The sequence below is a fragment of the Thalassophryne amazonica genome, unplaced genomic scaffold (genome assembly GCF_902500255.1).
Source record: "Thalassophryne amazonica unplaced genomic scaffold, fThaAma1.1, whole genome shotgun sequence".
Taxonomy (NCBI): domain Eukaryota; kingdom Metazoa; phylum Chordata; class Actinopteri; order Batrachoidiformes; family Batrachoididae; genus Thalassophryne; species Thalassophryne amazonica.
The window spans coordinates 630,075-654,918 of NW_022986243.1; the positions used below are offsets into that span (position 1 = coordinate 630,075).

General features: G+C 42.0%; 1 protein-coding gene across 1 annotated transcript in view; it reads left to right on the top strand.

Annotated features, from left to right (window-relative positions):
- decr1 (2,4-dienoyl CoA reductase 1, mitochondrial) overlaps positions 1-24,844 on the top strand; it is a 178,379-nt gene that overhangs the window by 147,908 nt on the left and 5,627 nt on the right. Inside the window, exon 9 of the mRNA XM_034165307.1 lies at positions 17,868-17,930. Coding sequence (XP_034021198.1) covers positions 17,868-17,930 — 63 coding nt within the window. The remainder of the gene's footprint in view (positions 1-17,867; positions 17,931-24,844) is intronic.

The following is a 24,844-nucleotide window of genomic DNA, read 5'->3' on the forward strand; positions in this document are numbered from 1 at the left end:
CAAGCTGCAGGTAGAAGCTGATCAAACAAATTTCATAGCAGCTCAAACAGGGAGGCACAAGGGAATGCCAAATTTGCAGGCTCTAATAATGAGAGTTAGAGAACCTGAATTTCCTCAGGAAGTGTGCTGTCTGACGGCAGACCTCAAGGATTCCTCAGCAATTTCTCCTCTTCACCAGAGACATAATCGTCAACCACGAGTCAGCTTCTGCATCCATGTAACATCATCAGATCTCAAAATGTCAAGATATCAAGATGTCAAGTCTCTGGCAATGAACAACTGCATAATTAGGCTTTAAATGCAGCAGCTCCTGATCAGGTGGAAACGAGCTGCAGGTGAGGTTCCTGATCAGGAGAAAACGAGCCGCAGGTGAGGTCTCCAGATGCTCAGTTCCGCTCACGCGCCACCTGGTGGGAAACACAGAAAACACAGCCAGCCAAACAGCCCAGTCCATGACAATTATTATTTATTATTATTATTATTTAGGGGCCAAGTAGGATAAAGTTCTACGAGGACCCTATTGTAATTGCACTGTTTATTCTTATTATTTATTATTGTTAAGGCCAGAGTAGGAAAAAGTCCTACGAGGACCCTATTGTAATTGCACTGTTTATTCTTATTAGGGACCAGGTAGGAAAAAGTTCTACGAGGACCCTATTGTAATTGCGCTGTTTATTCTTATTATTCTTATTAGGGACTAGGTAGGAAAAAGTTCTACGAGGACCCTATTGTAATTGCACTGTTTATTCTTATTATTCTTATTAGGGACCAGGTAGGAAAAAGTTCTACGAGGACCCTATTGTAATTGCGCTGTTTATTCTTATTATTCTTATTAGGGACCAGGTAGGAAAAAGTTCTACGAGGACCCTATTGTAATTGCACTGTTTATTATTATTATTCTTATTAGGGACCAGGTAGGAAAAAGTTCTACGAGGACCCTATTGTAATTGCGCTGTTTATTATTATTATTCTTATTAGGGACCAGGTAGGAAAAAGTTCTACGAGGACCCTATTGTAATTGCACTGTTTATTCTTATTATTCTTATTAGGGACCAGGTAGGAAAAAGTTCTGCGAGGACCCTATTGTAATTGCGCTGTTTATTCTTATTATTCTTATTAGGGACCAGGTAGGAAAAAGTTCTACGAGGACCCTATTGTAATTGCGCTGTTTATTCTTATTATTCTTATTAGGGACCAGGTAGGAAAAAGTCCTACGAGGACCCTATTGTAATTGCGCTGTTTATTGTTATTATTCTTATTAGGGACCAGGTAGGAAAAAGTTCTGCGAGGACCCTATAGTAATTGCACTGTTTATTATTATTATTTATTATTATTAAGTCCGAAGTAGGAAAAAGTTCTATGAGCAGCCTGTTGTAATTGCGCTGTTTATTATTATTATTGTTATGGATTGGATGCGGGTTTGAAGCCCGACCCAGAGTTTGACTGGACCCAAACGCAACAGAAACAGAGAAGGAGGGAGTGAATAACTGAGATTTAATAACACACAGTGAGCAGAATAAATTATAATGTCAAACGGTCTGTGGAGTGGAGGACACGGCCCGCTCCGTGGTGCGACCATCCAGAGTCCACGGCGGAGAACATGCGGTGGGACCCCCCTGGGTCCAATGGCGGAGAACATGCGGTGCGACCCTCCTGGGTCCAATGGCGGAGAACATGCGGTGGGACCCTCCTGGGTCCAATGGCAGAGAACATGCAGTGCGCCCCTCCTGGGTCCAATGGCGGAGAACATGCGGTGCGACCCTCCTGGGTCCAATGGCGGAGAACATGCGGTGCGACCCCCCTGGGTCCAATGGCAGAGAACATGCGGTGCGACACCCCTGGGTCCAATGGCGGAGAACATGCGGTGCGACCCCCCTGGGTCCAATGGCGGAGAACATGCGGTGCGACCCTCCTGGGTCCACGGGAAAGGCACATCCCAGGAACACAGGTCAGGCCAGCGAGGAGACAATATGACACGGCTGGAGTGTTCGCCGGGAGAAAAAAAAAATGCAGTCCAAACACCCAAAAGAGTCCCGTAAACACAGTCCAAAAATAAACCAACAAAAAGGAATCCAACACCCCCCGGACGACATGCATGGTCCAACACCCCCCAGAGGACCTCACAATCAACCCTGGGAGTAATAACCACAGCTGAGGAACATTTGAGGTCTAAAGTCATTTGTGGGAACATCCAACACCTCCCAGGGGACATCACAATCAAACCCCAGGAGACACCCCCATGACTAAATCAGACCCAGCCCCGGCCTCCCACGGCTAGAAGGACCAAACAGTCATTTCCCCCCCATAGGACATTCACAATCAAACCCTGGGGAGGAAAATGGGAGAAAAACAAAAAAAACAAAAACAAAATAATGACCCCACGCCCCCCAGAAGACATTCACAATCAAACCCTGGGGGAAAAACAAAAAATGAAAAAAACGGCTCATTACCCCCCAGAGGACATTTACAATCAAAACCTGGGGAGGAAAGACCAAAGAGGAAAAAAACCCCCACAGTAAATAAACATGAGTTTACCTGAGTCCAGAGAGCTGTGCTCCCACCAGCCTGTGTGTCCACTCACAGAGACCACCAAACGTGCCACAAAACCAAACAAAAACAACAAATTTAACCCCTAACACCAAAACACCCCATACTAAAAAAAACAGATAACAGACCAATGAAAAACTAAGTGATAATTAATTGGTCTACATCGTCAAGTTCAGAAAAGGGATTTTTTTCTTTTTTTTCTTTTTTTTTTTTGGGAACGTTGACGATAATTTGGCCCTGCTGAGCTGCTTAGGCTTGTCAGCAGGGGGAGCCAGAGTGCCGGATGGGGGAATCCCTGTGGAGCCCGGGAGAAAACCAATGTACACTGCATCAAAAAATGATGAGCAGGTTTCTATGCTACCAGCATATGGCTCTAAGTGACTAATTAAAGGTTCAGGAGCTGGAACTACGGATGTGGAATCTACCTGCACTGGAGGAGGCGGGGCCACAGCTGGAACGGCAGGGAGCGGCACGACCCGAGCTGCGAGCTCCGACATGCGAGCGCTGGCACGTTCAACCTGGGCAGAGAGTGTTTGCAATTGATCCCAGATTGATTCCAACACCCGTTGCTTCTTTCCCTGAAACCGGACCGACTCTGCTTCTGCTGGGTCCATTTTAAGGCCAGAGACTTCTGTTATGGATTGGATGCGGGTTTGAAGCCCAACCCAGAGTTTGACCGGACCCAAACGCAACAGAAGCAGAGAAGGAGGGAGTGAATAACTGAGATTTAATAACACACAGTGAGCAGAATAAATTATAATGTCAAACGGTCTGTGGAGTGGAGGACACGGCCCGCTCCAGGCAGTTGAACAGCAGGAAGCCACAGCGTCAATTGGACCAGGAGAAGAGCTGGCACCAGGTGACCGCGACGGAGCTGAGTCTCCGAGGAGGAGGAGAAACTGAGGTGAGTCCAAACACTCTATAACGCCAACAGATTTACACAGCAAAAACTTCCAGGCTAAATTTAGGATCAGGCATCTCACCGACAGGTGCAGAACAGAAAGTTCCAACTGCAAGCTGCGGGTAGAAGCTGATCAAACAAATTTCATAGCAGCTCAAACAGGGAGGCACGAGGGAATGCCAAATTTGCAGGCTCTAATAATGAGAGTTAGAGAACCTGAATTTCCTCAGGAAGTGTGCTGTCTGACGGCAGACCTCAAGGATTCCTCAGCAATTTCTCCTCTTCACCAGAGACATAATCGTCAACCACGAGTCAGCTTCTGCATCCATGTAACATCATCAGATCTCAAAATGTCAAGATATCAAGATGTCAAGTCTCTGGCAATGAACAACTGCATAATTAGGCTTTAAATGCAGCAGCTCCTGATCAGGTGGAAACGAGCTGCAGGTGAGGTTCCTGATCCTTTAATTCATTTGAAAGCTTGTCTCTTAGTCTTGTCCATCCAAATTGGAAGTCCCAAAAACCAGTTTTATTTGTTATTATCTATCGTCCACCTGGTCGTTACTGTGAGTTTCTCTGTGAATTTTCAGACCTTTTGTCTGACTTAGTGCTTAGCTCAGATAAGAAAATTATAGTGGGCGATTTTAACATCCACACAGATGCTGAGAATGACAGCCTCAACACTGCATTTAATCTATTATTAGACTCTATCGGCTTTGCTCAAAAAGTAAATGAGTCCACCCACCACTTTAATCATATCTTAGATCTTGTTCTGACTTATGGTATGGAAATAGAAGACTTAACAGTATTCCCTGAAAACTCCCTTCTGTCTGATCATTTTTTAATAACATTTACATTTACCCTGATGGACTACCCTGCAGTGGGGAATAAGTTTCATTACACTAGAAGTCTTTCAGAAAGCGCTGTAACTAGGTTTAAGGATATGATTCCTTCTTTATGTTCTCTAATGTCATATACCAACACAGAGCAGAGTAGCTACCTAAACTCTTTAAGGCAGTTAGAGTATCTCGTCAATAGTTTTACATCCTCATTGAAGACAACTTTGGATGCTGTAGCTCCTCTGAAAAAGAGAGCTTTAAATCAGAAGTGTCTGACTCCGTGGTATAACTCACAAACTCGTAGCTTAAAGCAGATAACCCGTAAGTTGGAGAGGAAATGGCGTCTCACTAATTTAGAAGATCTTCACTTAGCCTGGAAAAAGAGTTTGTTGCTCTATAAAAAAGCCCTCCGTAAAGCTAGGACATCTTTCTACTCATCACTAATTGAAGAAAATAAGAACAACCCCAGGTTTCTTTTCAGCACTGTAGCCAGGCTGACAAAGAGTCAGAGCTCTATTGAGCTGAGTATTCCATTAACTTTAACTATTAATGACTTCATGACTTTCTTTGCTAACAAAATTTTGACTATTAGAGAAAAAATTACTCAGAACCATCCCAAAGATGTATCGTTATCTTTGGCTGCTTTCAGTGATGCCGGTATTTGGTTAGACTCTTTCTCTCCGATTGTTCTGTCTGAGTTATTTTCATTAGTTACTTCATCCAAACCATCAACATGCTTATTAGACCCCATTCCTGCCAGGCTGCTCAAGGAAGTCCTACCATTATTTAATGCTTCAATCTTAAATATGATCAATCTATCTTTGTTAGTTGGCTATGTACCACAGGCCTTTAAGGTGGCAGTAATTAAACCATTACTTAAAAAGCCATCACTTGACCCAGCTATCTTAGCTAATTATAGGCCAATCTCCAACCTTCCTTTTCTCTCAAAGATTCTTAAGAGGGTAGTTGTAAAACAGCTAACTGATCACCTGCAGAGGAATGGTCTATTTGAAGAGTTTCAGTCAGGTTTTAGAATTCATCATAGTACAGAAACAGCATTAGTGAAGGTTACAAATGATCTTCTTATGGCTTCGGACAATGGACTTATCTCTGTGCTTGTTCTGTTGGACCTCAGTGCTGCTTTTGATACTGTTGACCATAAAATTTTATTACAGAGATTAGAGCATGTCATAGGTATTAAAGGCACTGCGCTGCGGTGGTTTGAATCATATTTGTCTAATAGATTACAGTTTGTTCATGTAAATGGGGAATCTTCTTCACAGACTAAAGTTAATTATGGAGTTCCACAAGGTTCTGTGCTAGGACCAATTTTATTCACTTTATACATGCTTCCCTTAGGCAGTATTATTAGACGGTATTGCTTAAATTTTCATTGTTACGCAGATGATACCCAGCTTTATCTATCCATGAAGCCAGAGGATACACACCAATTAGCTAAACTGCAGGATTGTCTTACAGACATAAAGACATGGATGACCTCTAATTTCCTGCTTTTAAACTCAGATAAAACTGAAGTTATTGTACTTGGCCCCACAAATCTTAGAAGCATGGTGTCTAACCAGATCGTTACTCTGGATGGCATTTCCCTGATCTCTAGTAATACTGTGAGAAATCTTGGAGTCATTTTTGATCAGGATATGTCATTCAAAGCGCATATTAAACAAATATGTAGGATTGCCTTTTTGCATTTACGCAATATCTCTAAAATCAGAAAGGTCTTGTCTCAGAGTGATGCTGAAAAACTAATTCATGCACTTATTTCCTCTAGGCTGGACTATTGTAATTCATTATTATCAGGTTGTCCTAAAAGTTCCCTAAAAAGCCTTCAGTTGGTTCAGAATGCTGCAGCTAGAGTACTGACGGGGACTAGCAGGAGAGAGCATATCTCACCCGTGTTGGCCTCCTGTTAATTCTAGAATATAATTTAAAATTCTTCGTCTTACTTATAAGGTTTTGAATAATCAGGTCCCATCTTATCTTAGGGACCTCGTAGTACCATATTACCCCATTAGAGCGCTTTGCTCTCAGACTGCGGGCTTACTTGTAGTTCCTAGGGTTTATAAGAGTAGAATGGGAGGCAGAGCCTTCAGCTTTCAGGCTCCTCTCCTGTGGAACCAGCTCCCAATTCAGATCAGGGAGACAGATACCCTCTCTACTTTTAAGATTAGGCTTAAAACTTTCCTTTTCGCTAAGGCTTATAGTTAGGGCTGGATCGGGTGACCCTGGACCATCCCTTGGTTATGCTGCTTTAGACGTAGACTGTGGGGGGGTTCCCACGATGCACTGTTTCTTTCTCTTTTTGCTCCGTATGCATCACTCTGCATTTAATCATTAGTGATCGATCTCTGCCCCCCTTCACGGCATGTCTTTTTCCTGGTTCTTTCCCTCAGCCCCAACCAGTCTCAGCAGAAGACTGCCCCTCCCTGAGCCTGGTTCTGCTGGAGGTTTCTTCCTGTTAAAAGGGAGTTTTTCCTTCCCACTGTGGCCAAGTGCTTGCTCATAGGGGGTCGTTTTGACCGTTGGGGTTTTTCATAATTATTGTATGGCCTTGCCTTACAATATGGAGCGCCTTGGGGCAACTGTTTGTTGTGATTTGGCGCTATATAAGAAAAAAGTTGATTGAAGTTGATTGATTGATCAGGAGAAAACGAGCCACAGGTGAGGTTCCTGATCAGGAGAAAACGAGCTGCAGGTGTGGTTCCTGATCAGGAGAAAACGAGGCTGCAGGTGAGGTCTCCAGATGCTCAGTTCCGCTCACGCGCCACCTGGTGGGAAACACAGAAAACACAGCCAGCCAAACAGCCCAGTCCATGACAATTATTATTATTTATTATTATTATTATTATTAGGGGCCAAGTAGGATAAAGTTCTACGAGGACCCTATTGTAATTGCACTGTTTATTCTTATTATTTATTATTGTTAAGGCCAGAGTAGGAAAAAGTCCTACGAAGACCCTATTGTAATTGCGCTGTTTATTCTTATTATTCTTATTAGGGACCAGGTAGGAAAAAGTTCTACGAGGACCCTATTGTAATTGCGCTGTTTATTCTTATTATTCTTATTAGGGACCAGGTAGGAAAAAGTTCTACGAGGACCCTATTGTAATTGCGCTGTTTATTCTTATTATTCTTATTAGGGACCAGGTAGAAAAAAGTTCTACGAGGACCCTATTGTAATTGCGCTGTTTATTCTTATTATTCTTATTAGGGACCAGGTAGGAAAAAGTTCTACGAGGACCCTATTGTAATTGCGCTGTTTATTCTTATTATTCTTATTAGGGACCAGGTAGGAAAAAGTTCTACGAGGACCCTATTGTAATTGCGCTGTTTATTCTTATTATTCTTATTAGGGACCAGGTAGGAAAAAGTTCTACGAGGACCCTATTGTAATTGCGCTGTTTATTCGTATTATTCTTATTAGGGACCAGGTAGGAAAAAGTTCTGCGAGGACCCTATAGTAATTGCACTGTTTATTATTATTATTTATTATTATTAAGGCCAGAGTAGGAAAAAGTCCTACGAGGACCCTATTGTAATTGCACTGTTTATTCTTATTATTCTTATTAGGGACCATGTAGGAAAAAGTTCTACGAGGACCCTATTGTAATTGCGCTGTTTATTCTTATTATTCTTATTAGGGACCATGTAGGAAAAAGTTCTGCGAGGACCCTATAGTAATTGCACTGTTTATTATTATTATTTATTATTGTTAAGGCCAGAGTAGGAAAAAGTCCTACGAGGACCCTATTGTAATTGCACTGTTTATTCTTATTATTCTTATTAGGGACCATGTAGGAAAAAGTTCTACGAGGACCCTATTGTAATTGCGCTGTTTATTCTTATTATTCTTATTAGGGACCAGGTAGGAAAAAGTTCTACGAGGACCCTATTGTAATTGCGCTGTTTATTCTTATTATTCTTATTAGGGACCAGGTAGGAAAAAGTTCTATGAGGACCCTATTGTAATTGCGCTGTTTATTCTTATTATTCTTATTAGGGACCAGGTAGGAAAAAGTTCTACGAGGACCCTATTATAATTGCGCTGTTTATTCTTATTATTCTTATTAGGGACCAGGTAGGAAAAAGTTCTACGAGGACCCTATTGTAATTGCACTGTTTATTATTATTATTTATTATTGTTAAGGCCAGAGTAGGAAAAAGTCCTACGAGGACCCTATTGTAATTGCACTGTTTATTCTTATTATTCTTATTAGGGACCAGGTAGGAAAAAGTTCTACGAGGACCCTATTGTAATTGCGCTGTTTATTCTTATTATTCTTATTAGGGACCAGGTAGGAAAAAGTTCTACGAGGACCCTATTGTAATTGCGCTGTTTATTCTTATTATTCTTATTAGGGACCAGGTAGGAAAAAGTTCTACGAGGACCCTATTGTAATTGCGCTGTTTATTCTTATTATTCTTATTAGGGACCATGTAGGAAAAAGTTCTGCGAGGACCCTATAGTAATTGCACTGTTTATTATTATTATTTATTATTGTTAAGGCCAGAGTAGGAAAAAGTCCTACGAGGACCCTATTGTAATTGCACTGTTTATTCTTATTATTCTTATTAGGGACCATGTAGGAAAAAGTTCTACGAGGACCCTATTGTAATTGCGCTGTTTATTCTTATTATTCTTATTAGGGACCAGGTAGGAAAAAGTTCTACGAGGACCCTATTGTAATTGCGCTGTTTATTCTTATTATTCTTATTAGGGACCAGGTAGGAAAAAGTTCTACGAGGACCCTATTGTAATTGCGCTGTTTATTCTTATTATTCTTATTAGGGACCAGGTAGGAAAAAGTTCTACGAGGACCCTATTATAATTGCGCTGTTTATTCTTATTATTCTTATTAGGGACCAGGTAGGAAAAAGTTCTACGAGGACCCTATTGTAATTGCACTGTTTATTATTATTATTTATTATTGTTAAGGCCAGAGTAGGAAAAAGTCCTACGAGGACCCTATTGTAATTGCACTGTTTATTCTTATTATTCTTATTAGGGACCAGGTAGGAAAAAGTTCTACGAGGACCCTATTGTAATTGCGCTGTTTATTCTTATTATTCTTATTAGGGACCAGGTAGGAAAAAGTTCTACGAGGACCCTATTGTAATTGCGCTGTTTATTCTTATTCTTATTAGGGACCAGGTAGGAAAAAGTTCTACGAAGACCCTATTGTAATTGCACTGTTTATTCTTATTATTCTTATTAGGGACCAGGTAGAAAAAAGTTCTACGAGGACCCTATTGTAATTGCACTGTTTATTATTATTATTTATTATTGTTAAGGCCAGAGTAGGAAAAAGTCCTACGAGGACCCTGTTGTAATTGCACTGTTTATTGTTATTATTATTATTATTATTATTACTTATTACTTATTCGGGCCAGAGTAGGAAAACATTCCATGAGGACCCTAAGCCTGAATGGTGCACCGACACAGTCGTAGCCTATCCAGCCGCTCTGCTCACACCGCTGCTGATCGCTCTGCTCACGCCGCCGCAGATCGTTGGTGTTCATAAAATGCACTCTTGATGGAAATCATGGGGGTCATGTCCTCTGGACAAGATGGGAGTTAATTTTTTTTGTTTTTGTGCAAATATTTGCTCATTTTGAAGTGGATGCCTACAACACATTTCAGAAAAGCTGGGTCAGGGGCAACAAAAGACTGGGAAAGTTGATGAATGCTCAAAGAACACCTGTTTGGAGCATTCCACAGGTGAACAGGTTAATTGGAAACAGCTGAGTGTCATGATTGGGTATAAAAGGAGCATCCCCAAAAGTCTCAGCCGTTCACAAGCAAAGATGGGGTGAGGATCACCACTTTGTGAATAACTGTGTGAAAAAATAGTCCAACAGTTTAAGAACAATGTTTCTCAACGTTCAATTGCAAGGAATTTAGGGATTCCATCTTCTACAGTCCATAATATAATCAGAAGATTCAGAGAATCTGGAGAACTTTCTACACTTAAGCGGCAACGCCGAAAACCAACATTGAATGCCCGTGACCTTTGATCCCTCAGGCGGCACTGCATTAAAAACCAACATCATTGTGTAAAGGAGCTTACCGCGTGGGCTCAGGAACACTTCAGAATACCATTGTCAGTTAACACAGTTCGCCGCTACAGTGCAGGTTAAATCTCTACCATGCAAAGTGAAAGCCAAACATCAACAACATCCAGAAACGCCGCCGCCTTCTCTGGGTCTGAGCTCATTTGAAATGGACAGACACAAAGTGGAAAAGTGTGCTGTGGTCTGATGAGTCCACAATTCAAATTGTTTTTGGAAATCATGGACGTCGTGTCCTCTGGACAAAAGAGGAAAAAGACCATCCAGATTGTTACCAGTGCAAAGTTCAAAAGCCAGCATCTGTGATGGTATGGGGGTGTGTTAGTGCCCATGACATGGACAACTTACACATCTGTGATGGTATGGGGGTGTGTTAGTGCCCATGACATGGACAACTTACACATCTGTGATGGTATGGGGGTGTGTTAGTGCCCATGGCATGGACAACTTACACATCTGTGATGGCACCATCAATGGTGAAAGGTACATCCAGGTTTTGGAGCAACACATGCTGCCATCCAAGCAACGTCTTTTTCAGGGACGTCCCTGCTTATTTCAGCAAGACAATGCCAAGCCACATTCCAACAGCGTGGCTTCGTAGTAAAATAGTGCGGGTACTAGACTGGCCTGCCTGCAGTCCAGACCTGTCACCCATTGAAAATGTGTGTCGCATTATGAAGCGCAAAATACGACAAGGTTGACCCCGGACTGTTGAACAACTGAAGTCGTACATCAAGCAAGAATGGGAAAGAATTCCACCTACAGAGCTTCAACAATTAGTGTCCTCAGTTCCCAAACGCTTATTGAGTGTTGTTAGAAGGAAAGGTGATGTAACACAGTGGGAAACATACCACTGTCCCAGCTTTTTGGAAACGTGTTGCAGGCATCCATTTCAAAATGAGCAAATATTTGCACAAAAACAATAAAGTTTATCAGTTTGAACATTAAATATCTTGTCTTTGTGGTGTATTCAATTGAATATAGGTTGAAGAGGATTTGAAAATCATTGGATTCTGTTTTTATTTACATTTTACACAACGTCCCAACTTCATTGGAATTGGGGTTGTAGAATCCCCTATCACTAAAGCCCTGCACTTCAGCCTGGAGATAGGAGTGGAAGTCACCCGTGGGCTCAAAGAACGCACATCAGGCATATCCAAGGGAGAATGCCAGTTCACAGTTCACAGTGGCGTGTGAGACAAATCTCTCTACTCAAGGCTTTTAACACAAAAAAGTTTCTGATGAATTCTGTGGACATCAGCTGACAAATAACTCATTTTGCGCTTTATTGCAGCACTTTATAAAATGAACTTTTTTCATAAAATTGAGGTACACAGATCTGATCCTTGTGTGCCCATTGGCTGTAGCATTGAAATATTACTCTTTGTTTTTCAGAGTTCAATTCAGTTCCGTTCAATTGGAAAAATGGTTTGACATGATGTATGTACAGTAGTGTTCAGAATAATAGTAGTGCTTTGTGACTAAAAAGATTAATCCAGGTTTTGAGTATATTTCTTATTGTTACATGGGAAACAAGGTACCAGTAGATTCAGTAGATTCTCACAAATCCAACAAGACCAAGCATTCATGATATGCACACTCTTAAGGCTATGAAATTGGACTATTAGTAAAAAAAAAGTAGAAAAGGGGGTGTTCACAATAATAGTAGCATCTGCTGTTGATGCTACAAACTCAAAACTATTATGTTCAAACTGCTTTTTTAGCAATCCTGTGAATCACTAAACTAATATTTAGTTGTATAACCACAGTTTTTCATGATTTCTTCACATCTGCGAGGCATTAATTTTGTTGGTTTGGAACCAAGATTTTGCTGGTTTACTAGTGTGCTTGGGGTCATTGTCTTGTTGAAACACCCATTTCAAGGGCATGTCCTCTTCAGCATAAGGCAACATGACCTCTTCAAGTATTTTGACATATCCAAACTGATCCATGATACCTGGTATGTGATATATAGGCCCAACACCATAGTAGGAGAAACATGCCCATATCATGATGCTTGCACCACCATGCTTCACTGTCTTCACTGTGAACTGTGGCTTGAATTCAGAGTTTGGGGGTTGTCTCACAAACTGTCTGTGGCCCTTGGACCCAAAAAGAACAATTTTACTCTCATCAGTCCACAAAATATTCCTCCATTTCTCTTTAGGCCAGTTGATGTATTCTTTGGCAAATTGTAACCTCTTCTGCACGTCTTTTATTTAACAGAGGGACTTTGCGGGGGATTCTTGCAAATAAATTAGCTTCACACAGGCGTCTTCTAACTGTCACAGCACTTACAGGTAACTCCAGACTGTCTTTGATCATCCTGGAGCTGATCAATGGGTGAGCCTTTGCCATTCTGGTTATTCTTCTATCCACTTTGATGGTTGTTTTCCGTTTTCTTCCACGCGTCTCTGTTTTGTTTGTCCATTTTAAAGCATTGGAGTTCATTGTAGATGAACAGCCTATAGTTTTTTTGCAGCTGCGTATAAGTTTTCCCCTCTCCAATCAACTTTTTAATCAAACTACACTGTTCTTCTGAACAATGTCTTGAACGTCCCATTTTCCTCAGGCTTTCAAAGAGAAAAGCATGTTCAACAGGTGCTGGCTTCATCCTTAACCCTATAACGCCAAGTGTATCATATTTGATACAGGATTTTTGGAGATGTCTGTTTCATCACTGTGATCAGGTTTTAGAATTCATCATAGTACAGAAACAGCATTAGTGAAGGTTACAAATGATCTTCTTATGGCCTCGGACAGTGGACTCATCTCTGTGCTTGTTCTGTTGGACCTCAGTGCTGCTTTTGATACTGTTGACCATAAAATTTTATTACAGAGATTAGAGCATGCCATAGGTATTAAAGGCACTGCGCTGCGGTGGTTTGAATCATATTTGTCTAATAGATTACAATTTGTTCATGTACATGGGGAATCTTCTTCACAGACTAGGGTTAATTATGGAGTTCCACAAGGTTCTGTGCTAGGACCAATTTTATTCACTTTATACATGCTTCCCTTAGGTAGTATTATTAGACGGTATTGCTTAAATTTTCATTGTTACGCAGATGATACCCAGCTTTATCTATCCATGAAGCCAGAGGACACACACCAATTAGCTAAACTGCAGGATTGTCTTACAGACATAAAGACATGGATGACCTCTAATTTCCTGCTTTTAAACTCAGATAAAACTGAAGTTATTGTACTTGGCCCCACAAATCTTAGAAACATGGTGTCTAACCAGATCCTTACTCTGGATGGCATTACCCTGACCTCTAGTAATACTGTGAGAAATCTTGGAGTCATTTTTGATCAGGATATGTCATTCAAAGCGCATATTAAACAAATATGTAGGACTGCTTTTTTGCATTTACGCAATATCTCTAAAATCAGAAAGGTCTTGTCTCAGAGTGATGCTGAAAAACTAATTCATGCATTTATTTCCTCTAGGCTGGACTATTGTAATTCATTATTATCAGGTTGTCCTAAAAGTTCCCTAAAAAGCCTTCAGTTAATTCAAAATGCTGCAGCTAGAGTGCTGACGGGGACTAGAAGGAGAGAGCATATCTCACCCATATTGGCCTCTCTTCATTGGCTTCCTGTTAATTCTAGAATAGAATTTAAAATTCTTCTTCTTACTTATAAGGTTTTGAATAATCAGGTCCCATCTTATCTTAGGGACCTCGTAGTACCATATCACCCCAATAGAGCGCTTCGCTCTCAGACTGCAGGCTTACTTGTAGTTCCTAGGGTTTGTAAGAGTAGAATGGGAGGCAGAGCCTTCAGCTTTCAGGCTCCTCTCCTGTGGAACCAGCTCCCAATTCAGATCAGGGAGACAGACACCCTCTCTACTTTTAAGATTAGGCTTAAAACTTTCCTTTTTGCTAAAGCTTATAGTTAGGGCTGGATCAGGTGACCCTGAACCATCCCTTAGTTATGCTGCTATAGACGTAGACTGCTGGGGGGTTCCCATGATGCACTGTTTCTTTCTCTTTTTGCTCTGTATGCACCACTCTGCATTTAATCATTAGTGATCGATCTCTGCTCCCCTCCACAGCATGTCTTTTTCCTGGTTCTCTCCCTCAGCCCCAACCAGTCCCAGCAGAAGACTGCCCCTCCCTGAGCCTGGTTCTGCTGGAGGTTTCTTCCTGTTAAAAGGGAGTTTTTCCTTCCCACTGTAGCCAAGTGCTTGCTCACAGGGGGTCGTTTTGACCGTTGGGGTTTTACATAATTATTGTATGGCCTTGCCTTACAATATAAAGCGCCTTGGGGCAACTGTTTGTTGTGATTTGGCGCTATATAAAAAAAAAAATTGATTGAATTGAAATTGATTGATATTTTCCCCCCAAAAAAACCCCGTCGTATACAATGAGATACTTGTAGTGCACAGAGAAACCACCAGATGTCAGTATCTTATGCATCAGAGGGCCTTCAGATGAGACATTCAGAATGGCTGCCTGAAACAAGTGATCCACAGTAATTTCCCTAAGAAAATGCAGCATTTTATAGGTTTGAAATGTTATGTTTGCTCTGGATTTAAAATGGATGTTTTTATGCTAGAACCCCCAATGTAGCAAATATGATAAAAATAAAAACTCATGTATGCAAAAAGGTTTTTGTTTTTTGTTTTTTGGGTTTTTTTTTGGTGGGTTTGTTAAAAGATCCAATAAACACTCTTGTTGAATTTTCTGACAATTATTTCACAAGGTGGGCTTTATAGGGTTAAATAGGGGACACCTGATTCACACCTGTTTGTTCCACAAAATTGACAAACTCACTGACTGAATGCCACACTACTATTATTGTGAACACCCCCTTTTCTACTTTTTTTTTTACTAATAGCCCAATTTCATAGCCTTAAGAGTGTGCATATCATGAATGCTTGGTCTTGTTGGATTTGTGAGAATCTACTGAATCTACTGGTACCTTGTTTCCCATGTAACAATAAGAAATATACTCAAAACCTGGATTAATCTTTTTAGTCACAAAGCACTACTATTATTCTGAACACTACTGTATGTTAGTCATATAAAAGGGAAAACAGATGAGGTCTTGTCCAAACTCATGTCACTCCAGTTATATTACAGTGGACAATATGGTGTTGCCACAGCAACAACACTGTGGTCATTGCGTGCCCATCAGGCAGTCATGGGGTGGCCTGTGTGGTGTTTGTGTGTCTTTCGGCTTGGTAACTCTTCTGTGGAAATCAGGTGCTGCTTCATACTTCATGGGGACCATTACAATCTCAGCGGTGTGTAAGAGGACACCGAGAGGACCTTGTAAGGTCCTGGCAGCAGCTGAGTGTGTCTTTGGCATCATTAGATTAGATTAAATTAGATAGAACTTTATTGGTCCCTTGGGAAGACTCCCTCAGGGAAATTGAGGTTCCAGCACCATTGTATAGCAGCACACAGGGTAAGAAGCACACATTGTATCAAATGTGAAAGTAAAAAAGAAAAACATTTTGCAATATAAATACCAGACATACTGATCAATACTGGCTTATTGGCTCCTTCTGTTGCTCTCCTTCCCGTCCTCTGTCTTCCTGTTACTCCTCCTCCCCCTGAGTGAGGAGCTGTACTGTCTGTTGGTCCTGCACTTGGGAAGGAGCAGTCAGTGATTTCATAACTACCCAAGGGCCGTTGGACAGACCCTGTCCCCGTGTGAAGGGGGTTTCAGTGGTGGGATAGATGTAAACAGTGACGAGCAGAATCGTTGTAAATTCCTTCAGTAGATAAAAGGGTTGAGATGTTGTCATTCAACCAGGATTCTGTAATGCTAAAAACGCAGCAGTCCCTTGCATCATGCTGCGTAGATCTTAAGAGCTGTATGTGGTCTGTTTTGCTGTCTAGTGAGCATATCTTGGCCAGAATGAGGGATGGTATCGTGGGCCTGTGCGGGTTAGCTGCTGGCCTAGCCCTGACGTCTCTGTGCTCACTCTGCCTCCACTTTCTCTCATACCGCTTTGGGTGCTTCCTCTCTGTGTGAGATACAGCAGGTGAGTCTGGAGATGTAGTTTCCGGCGAAGACGTCCCATGTCTCGAAATTCCTCTTTAAATTTCTGGTCCAAGATGAGTTGTTTGGTCTTGTTCCAGAAGGCAGTTGCGACTGTATTTTGAGGGTCACGTCATCGGTGGAGTATGCGCACACTTCCGTAAACATAAAGCACACAAACATACATTACGACACACGCTACCAAACACTACACAAAGAGAGAGGGGGGACGCTGTGTCTACTCGGGCCGCCATCTTTATAATGACACCATTTAAGAGGAGAGGAACAGTGGTTGGACACTATGCACGTATGTTAGCTGTATATGACAGGGAGAACAAATTAATCTTTAATCTGGATTTGAAGCACTCCAGCAAATCAGCCTGTTTTATTTTCCCCGGCAGATTGTTCCACAGAATAGTTGCACAGTTACAAAAGACTGTGTGGCCTGCTGACTTCTGTTTTAACTGTAGGAACACAGTAACCCTATATCCTGATTAGACTCAACATTGGCCACTACATAAGGTTTAATTGGGTCAGCTCAGTAGGGAGGCACGAGTCCATGAATCATTTTGTAATTTAGTAACAGAATCTTACAGTCAGACCTCACAGAGACAGGAAGCCAGAATTGGGGTGATGTGGTCAAACTTTCTGCTTCTAGTCAAACTTAAGGCAGCAGCATTTTGAACCAGCTGGAGACCTCTGTTGCTGGACTGCGGTAAGCCTGAGAAGAGGACGTTGGAATACTCTAATCTAGAAGAGACAAAGGAACAGATCAGAGTCTCTGTTTGAGCCATAGACAGGATGGAACAAATCCTTGCTGTTATGAAGATGAACATGGTCCTCGTGATTTCTCTAATGTGTAGCTCAAAGGACAGCGTGGGATCAAAAATCACCCCAAGGTTGTCACTGTCATGTACAGCACAGGAATCGGAGTTTAATTTAGCTGTTCAAACTGATGTCTGTCTTGCAGGACCAAGGACCATCACTTCAGTCATACATGAATTTAAAAGCAAGAAATGACTCGACATGCTGCTTTTCACTGATGCCAGGCAACCCTCAAAAGTCTTAACGTGTGTGAGATTACCAACAGTTATCGACATGTACAACTGAGTGTCATCAGCGTAACCATGAAAAGTAATCCCCCAAACACGGCCGGCGTAATCCAGGGTCGAACCTGGAATCCATTGGTGGAATCACCAAATAATTCATCTAAAAGTTCAGAATGTTGGCCTCAGTGACAAAGTCACACATTTGAGAGACAAACATTCAAATTCAGCCGTTCACACTCTCACAATGATGTAATTGGGCTCAGGGCAGGTGCTGAACTGCACTTCCGGAGCAACTTGGGGATTAGGGACCTTGCTCAAGGGCACCTTGACAGTTTTGGTGTCTGACCCACAGTACAGGGGAAAGGCAGTGTGAGCAGAGTTTGAAACTTTACCTGACTGCACGTCTGTGTGCAGAAGTGGAATTCACAGATTTCTGTTTCTCTGCAGGTGATTCGCTTCGACGGAGGAGAGTACGTGTCAATGGCCGGAGAATTCAACCATCTGCGGCAGGTGAGCACAGACCTGCCTGTCACGTGTACAGACCTGCTCATCGTCTGTGCACGTGCACATGTTGTAGTTCAGGTAGGGTTGCCAACTCTCTGAAAAATAAATAAGGGACACCTCACCGCCAGGGCCGACCGACCATTGCCTTCACCCTTCCCAGCGTCTGTGTGAAATGATTTTTAACCATTTGACTGTTGACTTGACCCTGAATTTAAGTAGATGCACACATGCATTTGTTCTGATATGAACACGTGGAAATTATTATTTAGCAATTTATTTTTAGTGCAAAATAAATTTTCATTCACAATTTCAATATGAGCATTCTGTCCTGCTTCAAAGCATAAAATAAAAAAAAAATCTTTAAAAATAAATCTCTCTGTAGTGCTTAACTTAAAATTGTATAAATTAACAAAAAAAACAATAGAAAATTTGCATCATCCAAAACAATGTAACAGTGCACATTTACATATTTAGTGTAATAAAAAGTGCAAAAAATAAAGTCTGAAAAGTAAACAATGCTGTTATAGCGCACCTTTTCCACCCAACCATTTTCCTTTTCTCATTCTCCCTGTATTTTTGCATTCTTTTTTGTTTTTTTTGTTTTTTAGGAGGAGTAGTAATGACATTACAGACATTGCTGTCTGTACACATATCTGCAGTGTCGGTGTCTGTATCGATATCAGCCATGCTGCGCTTTGTTATTGTCGTCCAGCGACCGTCGTCAGTTCATGACGTCGGTATCTTCTTGCGAGCAGATGTCCCTCGACCAATGAGATAAGAGTGATTCTGTATTGTCAACTCGTGTCTGTCAGCTCATTGGTGAAAAGCAGGAGAGAGGCTGGGATCAAATTTACCGTAAGTTTCCATATAAAGCGCCAGTCAATTCCATTGACATTTTACAGACTTTTTGATTCTCACAGAAATACGGGACAAACTGCGTCCCGTTTCAGGTCAATACGGAACGCACACTTTTATTTCCAAATAAGGGACGATTCCGTTTTTCAAGGGACGGTTGGCAACCCTAAGTTCAGGTGAAATCAGAGTCCACTGTGAAGAAAGCTTTTTTTTCTGCCATTTGTGAGTAAAAGAGGATTTTTACTTTCATTTAGAAAACGTCAGTGAGTTTGATGAATTTGGGTTTCATGAAGCCTTTGTTCATCATAATGATTTTTTTTTTTCTTCTTGGAACGGTCATTGATAACAAACTGAGCTTTGAGGCAAACTGTGGCATTGTGTACAAAAAGGGATGCCAGCACCTCTATTGTCTGAGAAAACTGTCCATTTTTAGCGTGGACAGGACCGTGCTGATCGTGTTTTATCGTGCTTTGATAGAATCAGTTTCATCTTTTGTCTTGTTTCGTGGTTTGGAAGTCCCAAACGGGGGCAGAGTGCACCATGCATGGCGTCCGAGTGTGTTAGCGCTATTGTGCCTTATGAGCATTTAGCTAACCTATGCAGTACTAGGATACAGTCGTGAGGAGCTTCTGGATATTGGCAGAGCCCACACTGTGCCAAAACCCAGTTTTGTGGACTTGGACTCCTTCCCCGGGCTGGCCCCAACTAATTCCATCCGAGAAGACACAGCAGCTCTGACTTCATGTGAGTGACGTAGCCGACAGACAGAGGTGACAGAAACAATGGGCTACATGCTAGGCTAAAGGCTAGAGCTACAAGTTCACCTCTGCCTGTTACTAGCTAATTTCCACTTGAAAACCAGGTGGATGAGCTGAGAACCAGAGTAACCAACCAGTTTGAGATACTGTGGAATACTGTGCTCTTATTTTCACCGAAACCTGGCTCTCGGACAGTACGTCGGAGCCAACTCTGCAGCTGCACACGCACTCCATGCCCCACGGCGACCACACATCAGTTTCAAGTGTCTGCATGTACGTGGACAACAGATGGTGTTGACAACAATCTGATGATGACAAAGTGTGTTTTATCTACTGAGGGAGATCAGTGCTGTCGTGATTTCAACCACTGAAGAACACCATCCTCAAATACCACCAGCATGTACATTTTCCAACAGGGGAATGTAACAGTGTAACAATGTAACAATCGGTAGAATGGCTTTGCAACATTGCACGTTGCTGTTTTGCTTCCTGGTTCGAAATATTTTATACTACAAACATGGACAGTCAGTACCCCTGACTGGTCGGCGACAGTCAGTGTTTTGACATGTTTCCACAAGTGCTGTGAGCTGCTCTGCTAGCTGGCTGCAGGAATCCCCCCTCCATCAGCCAGAAGAGTCCGCACATTGCATTGGGAATTCCCAATCTGTGAATTATGTTGGTATTGGAACTCGATCCTGATGTTGAATCATATCCTACTGGTGGTTGGCTCTCACTGCGGTATTGTATCACTTCCTGTTCCGGAGCACAGCAGTGTTTTTCTGTATCTGTTAGCTGTTTAATCTGCGCAGTTAGATTGATCTAGTTATCTAGATTATGATTTGTTTCCCAGTGTAATCTTTACGTGCCTTAACTAAAGCACTCCTTCTGCTGAATCACCTCTAAATTATTTACACATTATTCACTTTGCGTGTTTTTAGGAATCCGCTAGCTTAGCGTAGCTACTAGCTCTTAGCCGATTTAGCATGGCGGCTTCTCCTGTCTCTCCCGCACTTTTCTGCTCTGGGTGTGAAATGTTTAGTTATTCCTCGGCCTCCTTTAGTAGTAATGGTACTTGTAATAAGTGTAGCTTATTCGTAGCTTTGGAGGCCAGGCTGGGCGAATTGGAGACTCGGCTCCGCACCGTGGAAAATTCTACAGCTAGCCAGGCCCCTGTAGTCGGTGCGGACCAAGGTAGCTTAGCCGCCGTTAGTTACCCCCTGGCAGATCCCGAGCAGCCGGGAAAGCAGGCCGACTGGGTGACTGTGAGGAGGAAGCGTAGCCCTAAACAGAAGCCCCGTGTACACCGCCAACCTGTTCACATCTCTAACCATTTTTCCCCACTCGACGACACACCCGCCGAGGACCAAACTCTGGTTATTGGCGACTCTGTTTTGAGAAATGTGAAGTTAGCGACACCAGCAACCATAGTCAATTGTCTTCCGGGGGCCAGAGCAGGCGACATTGAAGGAAATTTGAAACTGCTAGCTAAGGCTAAGCGTAAATTTGGTAAGATTGTAATTCACGTCGGCAGTAATGACACCCGGTTACGCCAATCGGAGGTCACTAAAATTAACATTAAATCGGTGTGTAACTTTGCAAAAACAATGTCGGACTCTGTAGTTTTCTCTGGGCCCCTCCCCAATCGGACCGGGAGTGTCATGTTTAGCCGCATGTTCTCCTTGAATTGCTGGCTGTCTGAGTGGTGTCCAAAAAATGAGGTGGGCTTTATAGATAATTGGCAAAGCTTCTGGGGAAAACCTGGTCTTGTTAGGAGAGACGGCATCCATCCCACTTTGGATGGAGCAGCTCTCATTTCTAGAAATCTGGCCAATTTTCTTAAATCCTCCAAACCGTGACTATCCAGGGTTGGGACCAGGAAGCAGAGTTGTAGTCTTACACACCTCTCTGCAGCTTCTCTCCCCCTGCCATCCCCTCATTACCCCATCCCCGTAGAGACGGTGCCTGCTCCCAGACTACCAATAACCAGCAAAAATCTATTTAAGCATAAAAATTCAAAAAGAAAAAATAATATAGCACCTTCAACTGCACCACAGACTAAAACAGTTAAATGTGGTCTATTAAACATTAGGTCTCTCTCTTCTAAGTCCCTGTTGGTAAATGATATAATAATTGATCAACATATTGATTTATTCTGCCTAACAGAAACCTGGTTACAGCAGGATGAATATGTTAGTTTAAATGAGTCAACACCCCCGAGTCACACTAACTGTCAGAATGCTCGTAGCACGGGCCGGGGCGGTGGATTAGCAGCAATCTTCCATTCCAGCTTATTAATTAATCAAAAACCCAGACAGAGCTTTAATTCATTTGAAAGCTTGACTGTTAGTCTTGTCCATCCAAATTGGAAGTCCCAAAAACCAGTTTTATTTGTTATTATCTATCGTCCACCTGGTCGTTACTGTGAGTTTCTCTGTGAATTTTCAGACCTTTTGTCTGACTTAGTGCTTAGCTCAGATAAGATAATTATAGTGGGCGATTTTAACATCCACACAGATGCTGAGAATGACAGCCTCAACACTGCATTTAATCTATTATTAGACTCTATTGGCTTTGCTCAAAAAGTAAATGAGTCCACCCACCACTTTAATCATATCTTAGATCTTGTTCTGACTTATGGTATGGAAATAGAAGACTTAACAGTATTCCCTGAAAACTCCCTTCTGTCTGATCATTTCTTAATAACATTTACATTTACTCTGATGGACTACCCTGCAGTGGGGAATAAGTTTCATTACACTAGAAGTCTTTCAGAAAGCGCTGTAACTAGGTTTAAGGATATGATTCCTTCTTTATGTTCTCCAATGCCATATAACAACACAGTGTAGAGTAGCTACCTAAACTCTGTAAGGGAGATAGAGTATCTCGTCAATAGTTTTACATCCTCATTGAAGACAACTTTGGATGCTGTAGCTCCTCTGAAAAAGAGAGCTTTAAATCAGAAGTGTCTGACTCCGTGGTATAACTCTCAAACTCGTAGCTTAAAGCAGATAACCCGTAAGTTGGAGAGGAAATGGCGTCTCACTAATTTAGAAGATCTTCACTTAGCCTGGAAAAAGAGTCTGTTGCTCTATAAAAAAGCCCTCCGTAAAGCTAGGACATCTTTCTACTCATCACTAATTGAAGAAAATAAGAACAACCCCAGGTTTCTTTTCAGCACTGTAGCCAGGCTGACAAAGAGTCAGAGCTCTATTGAGCTGAGTATTCCATTAACTTTAACTAGTAATGACTTCATGACTTTCTTTGCTAACAAAATTTTAACTATTAGAGAAAAAATTACTCATAACCATCCCAAAGACGTATCGTTATCTTTGGCTGCTTTCAGTGATGCCGGTATTTGGTTAGACTCTTTCTCTCCGATTGTTCTGTCTGAGTTATCTTCATTAGTTACTTCATCCAAACCATCAACATGTTTATTAGACCCCATTCCTACCAGGCTGCTCAAGGAAGCCCTACCATTATTTAATGCTTCGATCTTAAATATGATCAATCTATCTTTGTTAGTTGGCTATGTACCACAGGCTTTTAAGGTGGCAGTAATTAAACCATTACTTAAAAAGCCATCACTTGACCCAGCTATCTTAGCTAATTATAGGCCAATCTCCAACCTTCCTTTTCTCTCAAAAATTCTTGAAAGGGTAGTTGTAAAACAGCTAATTGATCATCTGCAGAGGAATGGTCTATTTGAAGAGTTTCAGTCAGGTTTTAGAATTCATCATAGTACAGAAACAGCATTAGTGAAGGTTACAAATGATCTTCTTATGGCCTCGGACAGTGGACTCATCTTTGTGCTTGTTCTGTTAGACCTCAGTGCTGCTTTTGATACTGTTGACCGTAAAATTTTATTACAGAGATTAGAGCATGCCATAGGTATTAAAGGCACTGCGCTGCGGTGGTTTGAATCATATTTGTCTAATAGATTACAATTTGTTCATGTAAATGGGGAATCTTCTTCACAGACTAAAGTTAATTATGGAGTTCCACAAGGTTCTGTGCTAGGACCAATTTTATTCACTTTATACATGCTTCCCTTAGGCAGTATTATTAGATGGTATTGCTTAAATTTTCATTGTTACGCAGATGATACCCAGCTTTATCTATCCATGAAGCCAGAGGACACACAACAAATGCAGGATTGTCTTACAGACATAAAGACATGGATGACCTCTAATTTCCTGCTTTTAAACTCAGATAAAACTGAAGTTATTGTACTTGGCCCCACAAATCTTAGAAACATGGTGTCTAACCAGATCCTTACTCTGGATGGCATTATCCTGACCTCTAGTAATACTGTGAGAATCTTGGAGTCATTTTTGATCAGGATATGTCATTCAAAGCGCATATTAAACAAATATGTAGGACTGCTTTTTCGCTCTCAGACTGCAGGCTTACTTGTAGTTCCTTGGGTTTGTAAGAGTAGAATGGGAGGCAGAGCCTTCAGCTTTCAGGCTCCTCTCCTGTGGAACCAGCTCCCAATTCAGATCAGGGAGACAGACACCCTCTCTACTTTTAAGATTAGGCTTAAAACTTTCCTTTTTGCTAAAGCTTATAGTTAGGGCTGGATCAGGTGACCCTGAACCATCCCTTAGTTATGCTGCTATAGATGTAGACTGCCTGGGGGTTCCCATGATGCACTGTTTCTTTCTCTTTTTGCTCTGTATGCACCACTCTGCATTTAATCATTAGTGATCGATCTCTGCTCCCCTCCACAGCATGTGTTTTTCCTGGTTCTCTCCCTCAGCCCCAACCAGTCCCAGCAGAAGACTGCCCCTCCCTGAGCCTGGTTCTGCTGGAGGTTTCTTCCTGTTAAAAGGGAGTTTTTCCTTCCCACTGTAGCCAAGTGCTTGCTCACAGGGGGTCGTTTTGACCGTTGGGGTTTTACATAATTATTGTATGGCCTTGCCTTACAATATAAAGCGCCTTGGGGCAACTGTTTGTTGTGATTTGGCGCTTTATAAAAAAAATTGATTGATTGATTGATTGATATCGGCCGCATCCCTAATTTAACACCCATTGCCATGAAGACCCACCAGTTACTGAGGGCAGGCGTGACGCACCGTTGCCAGTGATACCAGCAGAGGTGCGTCAGATCCTGAGCCAAATCAAGCTCTGAACGGCAGCAGGTCCCAACATCATCTCAGGGTGCACACTCAGAGCCTGCTCATTGCAGCTGGTCGAGGTCTTCCCAGACATATTCGGCCTTTCTCTGGTGCAGGCGTTTGTGTCCTTCACTAGGAATCCTCTGTGACTTGTCTTAATGACTATCATCACGGTGCACTCACTCCTATG